Genomic DNA, 9,190 nt, shown 5'->3' with positions numbered 1-9,190 from the left:
ACGTGGGTGCATAATAAGGACGCACCATTACCCACCAGCACCCTGAAGGGCCTGATTGGCGTCAGCTCCAGTTGTAGTGAGGCCGCTACACGCGGGTGCAGGAAATCCATCGTTGCCCCTGTATCAATCAACACCCGAACCTCCGCCCATGCGATCGCTCCGATTACCATAAATGGTCTAGAGCTCGGGTGCCCGTTCAGTGTGTGTAAGTGCGAAAGATCAACCGTGATCACCTCATCATCCACTGTATTGTCCGGCTGATCTGTCTCCTCAACATCCTCCAACTCCTCACTGATATAGCACAATAATTTCACCTTACAAACGTGCCCAACAACCCACTTTTCGGGGCATTGGTAGCAAAGGCCTCGTCGCGCCCGTTCTGCTTTCTCTGCGTTAGAAACCAGAATCGGCTATACTCGCGGAGTATCCCCTTCGCGTCGACCCCCAGATTTCGCTTGCCCTGTTGGTGTTGGGCTGGGCTGTCCGCTATTCGTCCACTGTTTATTCTCGCGGTTGGGCCATTGCCTACGATTGAAAGATGAGGAGTGTTGTTGTCGTTCCTCCTGCGTTGCCGCCAGCTGGAGAGCCAGTGCCATCGCAGCAGAAAGTGAAGGGGGATCTTGCAACTCGACCTTTTCCTGAATCGACTGCTTTAGGCCCGCAATAAAAATTGGTATGAGCGACCTCTCCGACAAATCCTCTACGCGGTTCAGATAACGCTCAAAGGTCTCATGATATTCCGCAATTGTGCCTGTCTGTACTAGTTTCGCAATGAGGCATGTGTAACTGCGGAAACTTTGCGGATCAAAGCGATGACGAACATCCTCCAAAAACTCCTCCCAGGAAACCAACGGATTATTAGTGTCGTAGTTAAATATCCATTCTGATGCGGTGGATCAAATAACATTACAACATAGTGCAGATGTTCTGACTCTGGTATCCTCACATGATCAAAGTAGTACTGGACTCTAGAAATCCAATTTGGTGCGTCTGAGCCGTCAAAATGTGGCGCGCGCATCTTAATATCTTTTGGGTGATCCCGGTAATGTCGATTATATCTGCCACGTCATTGCGGCGGATCCCAGTTGGTAGGGTCACGGTCATCCCACCGCTCATCATCCTCGTCCCAGTCCTCCAGATTGTGTCGAGGTGCATCCCAATTAGTACGCTGGCGGCGCTGATCATAGTATTGGAGGTCTCGCCCCCCCCCGAGGGGCTGATTTCGTCCCCCTCGGCCTCTGAAGCCGGCCGCCAACGTTGTCTCTCTGCGGCGATGTCGACCCTGGCCTCCGCGGTAACGGAGCCCTACATTATGGTATCGGTCGACTTCGTCGTAATCCCTACGAAATTTGGTGTCATGATTCTCTAACTCCCAATCGTCCTCCTCTCCGTGTGTATATCCCGGTCCCAGGTTGTGATCCTCTGGAGTCTCCGGATCGTCGACACGCCGGTCGGTGCGATATAATCTGGATTCCAACTTATCAAATCTTTGGGTCATCATGTCGAAACCCTGGGTGATTGGGCCAACCACACCTTTTCCAGTGTTACGCGATGTGCCAATCGGAGTGGCGTTCGCGCCGGATGGGCGTGGTGGCGGTGGTGGAGGCGGGTCGGTTAAGCCGACTACGCTTGATGCCATGAGTACTGGATGAAAGCACCACATGTTACAGATGTGCTCCGTAACGGTTCCGATTATCTATCTTACGGTGAGATTTGCTGGTTGCCGGCGGCTCGGTGAGCACGGTGGCGGTAATTTGAAAGGCTGGCGCGGGTTTTCCCGTCGACAGCTTAGGGTTTGATGAGTGAATTGAACGATAGCTTGGGAAAAATATTTCATTCATAAAATCAAAAGTCAATGAAATAGCCCTATTTATAGACTAAGGACCCTAGGGTTGGTTCGACTTACCTAATCCATTCGGGAAAGAACCAACAAAGAAAACCTGAACGGTGCTTATAATTTCGCCCGACTGAAATTGCAAAATAAAAATAGTTTATCAAAAAATAAAATAAAAAGAAATAACTAAACAAGGAAAAAAATACTAAAAGACTCCCTCCTACTTCGTAGCAAAGTCGCGATACTTCTCCGGCGGTTAAAGGTTCTCCCTTGGCCTCAATTCCCTCGCCGCCGTCGTGCATGATTTACTTGGTTCCTCGACTCCGTCGCTTGCATCCGGTTCAGCTCCTTCTTCCTCGCATAGCCCCGGTTCTGCCGCGCTCCTCACCACGTTGGTGGTCTCCGCAGGGACGTCGGGGGCGTTCGTAACATGTTGAAACCCACTAATTGAATTGGGTTAACAATCAAATTGACCTATTTCTATTTAATAGATTCAATTAGGTTAAAAAAATGATAGCTTCCTCTTCTTCATGCTTGAAGAAGCCTCCATCTTCTGTTTGACGCTTAATCTTCTCCAATTTTCAAAATTTAAACCAAGCATGAAATAGTCTAAATAGGATTATGCTAGTATTCACAAGTAATAGATCGTTTATAAGATTTTCAAACATATAAAGAATTGATAAGAAACGAAACACAGTAGGATATGAGCACCATATCCACATCATAGACACAAATCCTATTTGTGTTGTTATCTCCCAACTACTGTCCTTGCAAGACTTTGGCGCTAAATGCTCATTTTTCATTATCGTCGACATGGAGTGCATGCTTATTTGCATTAAGCCTTGCACATGTGAAGGACAACAGAACAAAATTTAGATAATAGAAAAAATAACACCTTCAAAGAATACAGAGATTGTTACCATGCAAAACTTCCTCCTTTTGTTGCTCTCTTTCTTCTTCCTGTGTCATATAAATTGTATTCGAATCAAAATCCCTACTCTCTGAAGGAAGACATAAACACCAATAAACCTAATTAAAAAGGATAAACAAATAAGAAAAGAACAAAAGAGAAACTTAGAAGAAAATAACCATAAAATTGGAGATTGAAAATGAGGACTCGGTATTTAAATATACATTTGAAGCAAAGCGGTGCAATAATTAGGCATTATTAGCATTTACTAATATTAATTTTAATTGCGCAACGGCATCACATTGATTTAATAATTAATATGCAAATTATATTAGCAAAAAAAAACGTGCACAAGGCACTCAATTAAGTTTGCAAATCTGTAACGTTCAAGGGCGCTAAATTTGTTCTATAACAATATTTTTTGTGTGCCACCATTTTTCATTCAGTCATGTAAGTATATTTCATAAATCTTGCTAGACGCGTGTTTAATCTATATGGTTTTTCAGTTATTCAATTACAGAAATTTATTACTTTTTATAAATTAATTAATTAGGATCATATTTCAAAATCTTTCATTCACTCCTTACAATAAGAATAAAAAATCTTTAATTTCCTAATTTTAAAACTATTTTTTTCATATTATACATTAAAAAATGGAATAAAGTTTAATATAATTTCAGCGTGGGAAAATTAATTTTACTATATGGAGTACTAATACAAATTCCTAAACGCATGATTGGGAACATTAATTTTATTACATCGTGGATTACATTTATAGTACATATGAAACTGCCCTACGTGACTTTAAATTTGTATCTAAATTTTAGATTAATTGCAATGGCACCCAAAACTAAATATAGTATTTAAAATTATGCCAAAACTCGCTTTTTATATATGTATACATTAGAGTTCCCAGAACTCTTTTATTATGGTAGATTTCCTAGTTGTGTAGAGTTCCAAAATTGTATTTATTGATGCAGTCTGAGAGCCTCAAATATCCATTTAAATACTAGGGCAAGGCATCTCAAAATACAAGAAATATACACAACAAAGATTTTCCTATGTTCTTCTACTTCCAATATGTCTTACCAATCTACCTATACCTCTCTCGATTACCATCTTTAAGAATCACAAATCCACAAATCCTACATTTTAAAACCCCTTCGCTAGCAAAATGTGGTTCAGACCATCATTTTCAAGAAACAAGGTTGTCGTTGAGCGACAATAAAACAAGTTGGTCGGCAGGGCTGCCAGCCTGCTGAACATTCCTCAGGACATCCATTGCCTCGGAGACCTTTGATTTCAAAGCATCAGGCGACTCAAGCAAATGAAGAACCTCGGTCTTGTCCATCTCCAGAAGCATCCCTGTAACCTTCGCAGCATGCTCGTGCTCAAGTTGATCAACAAGTGGGTACAAGTTCTCACCCAACATCTGTTAAGACTATGAACATTATATACACTATACAAGATAAGAAACAAATACAATTTGTACACTATGGGCAAACTGCTTACCGTCCTCTGTTGTTCAGGTGTTGCATTTGCAAGGGAAGAAGCCAAAGCAGAAATTGGTATAGGCTGTGGAATAGCAGCATCGCGAGGAAGTATGCCAGCCATGTCATATGGAACAGGAAGCACTCCACCAGCAACACCAGGAATGGGTGCATCTGGCACATTACGACCAGCAGGGTACCTATACATCCTTGCCCTTGGTATCATCTGAACAAAATAATACATCAAGATCAGCAAAATACTTAATCACACATGATTAAAAACTTTAGTAAGTTGAGTAGAACCTGCTGTTGCATCATTGGCACAGGTTGCTGATTTTGTTGCCCTGGACCTCCTCGTCTCCCACCTGGTCGTTGGCCCTGCTGACCCTGTTGGACTAGTGGCACAAAGGAATATGGCACGGGAGCACCCCCAGGACGTAGTCCAGGAACAAGCTGCTGCTGATAACCAAAGCCAGCCTAAACCATTTTGCAAATATTAGAATTATCAAATGATGATAGCAAACAACAGATGATGCATATCGAATACAGCATGTGGCTTCAAATAATATAAAAGGATGATTACACTGAAAAACTACTTACCAAAATTGCACCCTGTTCAATTATAAAATGAAAATTTTACAGCTAAAAATACATATAGAACATAGCAAACTCGGAGAATGTCACCTGAGGAGGAATAATAGCAGGGGCTTGCCCATAAAATAGCTGCTGCCCCATACCAGGTGCACCAGGAGCATACATAGGCATACGAGGAGTCATAGAAGGTGGCATTGCTACAGGCCTCATTTGCAAATATTGGGCCTAGACATAAGTCACATAACACAGTTTTCAGAACAAATGATGAAGTCATTATATGAGAAAACTTGAAGCATATATGCAAACACTAAGAATCAATTGTAGTATATTGACAAGGTTGCAAAACTAGATCTGAGCAAATAATTCAAAAATAGTTAATAGAGGGCAGGTATACCCTGGCTTGGATGTTTGTGAGCACGTGTTTTAACTTTATATGATCTCGGAGATTAAAAAAAACAGCTCAGTAGAGGAATAAGTATGTTGACAAATCCTAATTATATTCTGATCGGAAGAAATTTGTGACTTCATAGTCAGATTAGCACAAGACCAAGCCCCCATGTCCTACTGTACATTTCATCATTAATCCAGCGTTGTAAAATTGATTTCGTGGGAGAACCAACCCGGCGGCTCGCCGTTTCTGTTCGTGAACTGGGGCAGCAATACCAACCAGTCGCCAGCTTCGTCAGGCTCCCAACTCGGTGGGTCGCCAATTCTGTTCGGGATTTGCTCTGTCATCAATGGCGAGTTGCCGACTTCATCCTGCATCAGATCCAGCGCGGTGCCGGAGCTGTGAACTGCAAATATCGATCTTCAACCCGGCAGCTTTCCGGTGTTGTCTCTGCTGCAATATTCAGCTGGTGACCGGGGTCGTTGGAGCTCCGAACCGGCTAGGAATTGAAGAGATTCTGGAATGATTCACGAATGGTGTTTCGTCTCCTACACTGAATCAGAAATTTGAATGGAAATGTTGCTGCAAGTGATCAAGTTGGAAAGAATTTCACGTAATGTTCAAGTCAATTATTTTGTTCCCTTGCCAAGTCATTCAAAGTCAAAAGCACGTTCTTGCCACATATTGTTCAATTTGGATCATAAATAATTAAACAATCCACTTAAAGTTAGGAGAAAAGAAATCGAATATTTGATTCGCATCTAATTTCAAGTTATGTGTTTTTTTTCTAGGAGCAATGCTGATGTTGGTACGAATGTTGTTGTGTTTCCTATAAATGACGCATCGGAAGAGATCATTGGACCTTTTGTTGCTAATTAGGAATACCGGCCATCTCTCATGACAATGAGATCGTTAAAGGTAAATACAAACTCCATAATCCCGACCATCAGTTACGTTTAATCTCACCATCACTGCATGATCAAGAAGAAAACGATAATAGTGATGATGATGATGATGATGATGATGATGTTGATCTTAACTATGGCTTAAAATCAAAATTAGTATCTGATGGATGCACCGGATCAATATCATCATCAAAATAACTACTACATAAGTTGTGGAGAATGCAATTACTTTCTCCACTTAACTTGCTTCCAGTTGCCGGTAGAGCTCCCCTCTCATCCATTCCACCAACAACGTCATCACATCTTAACCCTTCAATATGCTTTAGGGGAAGTATCGGAACATCATGTTCGGGCAGCAATATGATTTAGGGGAACTTCACCCGCACCCTGTTGTGCATCAACTAAATAATAGGTTGTGTTGCAGCGTCTGTTGTAAAAGGAAGGTTTATGGTACCCTTGGATTTCAGTGTGCTTCAGACAATTGTGACTTCTTCATGTGTTTAAAATGGTGGTGTGGAGGAAGTCACAAAGATGACATATGTGCTATTGATTAAAGAAATAGCGTGGAGTAACAATGTACTGTTTTCTTTGTTTGTGATGAATCCATCTTTTGTCCACTTAAATATTTGGTGTCATATGAAGTTTGGTTACGAATTTACTGTGGTTATCTATTGTTGTAAAATAAAATATACTATTTGATTTGACTTAAATCTGAAGGCATTGTAATGAAATTTCTGGTTTTGCTATTTACGTTGTTTATAGTCAATCTGAGTTGTAATGTCAAATTTTAGTATAAAAACTAGTATCACACCTGTGCGATGCACAGATTAAATATTTTAAAATAATAATTTTAAATTATAGATTATTTACAAAAAATTTAAAACATTATAAAAAATGTATATAATAACTATGAATTATACGGCTAAAACATATATATTAAACATGAAATAATTAAGAATGAATCATAAAAATTTGGAAAGCTTTGATTCATAATAAATGAATGGAAATTATTTGAAATAACATCATTTCATTAAGTTCTTCAAAGAAAAAAATAAATAATCCATGTATCATGGAGTACTAAATAAAAATACTATTCCTATATTAGAATTAATTGAAAGTATAACATCTCACGAACTACTTTCTATACAAAAATTTCATAATTGTGAATAAATAAATTACAAATCAATATTATTAGACTAATTCAAATTAACTTATTACTATTTTGTTATTAATTGACACACTTAATAACAACAAATTTTAAAAATTGACATGGAATAAATATAAAACAATAGCTAAATGATTCAGGCAATATTAAAGTAAAACTTAAAAAAGAATTAAAAAAGAATTAAGTTATAATATACTATTTAATTTATAAGAGCATTAATACTTCCATAACTCAACTTATATAGATATGTGGAAAAAAAATACTGATATAGTATAATTTTCTACCATGGGACAGAGGATATAGTAATAACGTCTTATATAAGTGATCCAAAAAGATGGTAATATATATTAGTGAAGGCTATCGCTTAGCCAAATATATAACGGACCAATAATATAGGCAAGCTTAAACTTAAAAGCCTAATAGCTCATCTTTATAACAAAAGGAATAAACTACGGTTCATCAGACTAATACAATTGTTGAAGAAGATTAGACCAAAAATATAAAGACCAATAATATGGGGAAGTCTAAACTTGATGAATAGCCTAATATCCAATCCACAATTAGTAGGACTATTAATAATATTATTATTGAAAAAGACTAAATATGAATATGCAAATTGGACAGGAGTATGCCAGCTGTGATGCTACATAGAAATTTCACCATATCATCGGCCTTCGTCCACACTGTGCCCCTCTACCTCATTCTCTCATACAATTTGTCGTTGTGAACAGTAAAAAAAAAACAAATAAACAAAACAAAACACACAACCACAATGAAAATACAACAAATGATAAACATGAAATTGTACGAAAAAACGTCACTTCCTTAAGTATTGCACCAAACTTTTCGTGTAAACTTCATGGAAAAGTTGCTTGAATGCTAACGCCCTAAGCAAAAAAATATAATTAATGATTTTATATAATTTGCATACAAACATAAAATAACTCATTAAACAACACACCGCACGGTAATGAAAAACACTATAACCCGATGGCATTGGTTATGGCTCCATGAGCAGTAGCTTCATAAACGTGGATGCAACGAACTTCGATAACAAAATAAATTGTGGAAGGCTCCAGATCATTGAGAAAGGTGAAGAATGATTCCATGATGTCGACCTTTTTTCATAAGATATGAACAAAAATATCAAACTTAAGTGTGAGGTAAGTAGGAATGTGTAGATAGTAAGTCTTCAAATGTCATATTTATAGATAAAAAATTAACCATGAGATGCTTTATAACTTCTCCAAATTAAAGTCATAAATTTGCACCTTTAAATGTGAATAATGAGTTTCAAAAACTGAATAATTAATTAAAAAATTGATTTATGGATGGATATTATATACGGACACACATTAATTTTATAAGAGAATTTAATATTTTGATTTTTTATTCTATTCTCATAGAGAATTCATGATAGCAAATATGTAACGGTAAAATAATGATGAGCATTAATTTTTGGATATTAAATTGAGTGTTACAAAGAAATGAAATGACATTTAATTAAAATAATTTTATATTACTCGATACTTATGAAATTAAAAGAGATAATCTTTTAATCTAAAATGGCAGATAGATGAGTTTTTGATTAAAATTTTTAACCTATGTAATACGCATATATACTTGTTTGGTTCTTAAATGAGAGTTAGTGATTTCCTATGTGCATAAAAATAATTTTGTACGTACATAAATTTTTTTAATATATTGAAATAAATTAAGATACACACGCGGTGTGAAAATTATGTTAATTCATCAATATATACATGGTGGATTTCTATTTATTACTAACGCTTAACCCAACAAAAATTATTTCCCCACACAACAATGTGATTAGATTGTAACTGCCAGTTTAAATTATCATAATTATTACTAATACAATTCTTAATTTTGAAAGAAGTTACAAA

At 37.5% G+C, this 9,190-nt stretch overlaps 1 protein-coding gene across 1 annotated transcript; it reads right to left on the bottom strand.

The window, feature by feature from the left end:
• Nucleotides 1–3,924: 3,924 nt before the first annotated feature.
• On the bottom strand, nucleotides 3,925–5,063 carry LOC125192329 (polyadenylate-binding protein 8-like). The gene is made up of 4 exons (XM_048089872.1): nucleotides 4,919–5,063; nucleotides 4,538–4,711; nucleotides 4,257–4,460; nucleotides 3,925–4,176 (listed from the first exon to the last, which is right to left on the bottom strand). The coding sequence occupies exons 1-4, from the start codon at nucleotides 5,036–5,038 to the stop codon at nucleotides 3,940–3,942; spliced, it is 735 nt and encodes a 244-aa protein (XP_047945829.1). The 5' UTR covers nucleotides 5,039–5,063; the 3' UTR covers nucleotides 3,925–3,939.
• Nucleotides 5,064–9,190: the final 4,127 nt, after the last annotated feature.

The sequence above is a fragment of the Salvia hispanica genome, chromosome 6, assembly GCF_023119035.1.
Source record: "Salvia hispanica cultivar TCC Black 2014 chromosome 6, UniMelb_Shisp_WGS_1.0, whole genome shotgun sequence".
Classification (NCBI taxonomy): domain Eukaryota; kingdom Viridiplantae; phylum Streptophyta; class Magnoliopsida; order Lamiales; family Lamiaceae; genus Salvia; species Salvia hispanica.
This window is presented reverse-complemented; position numbering and strand designations above follow the sequence as displayed.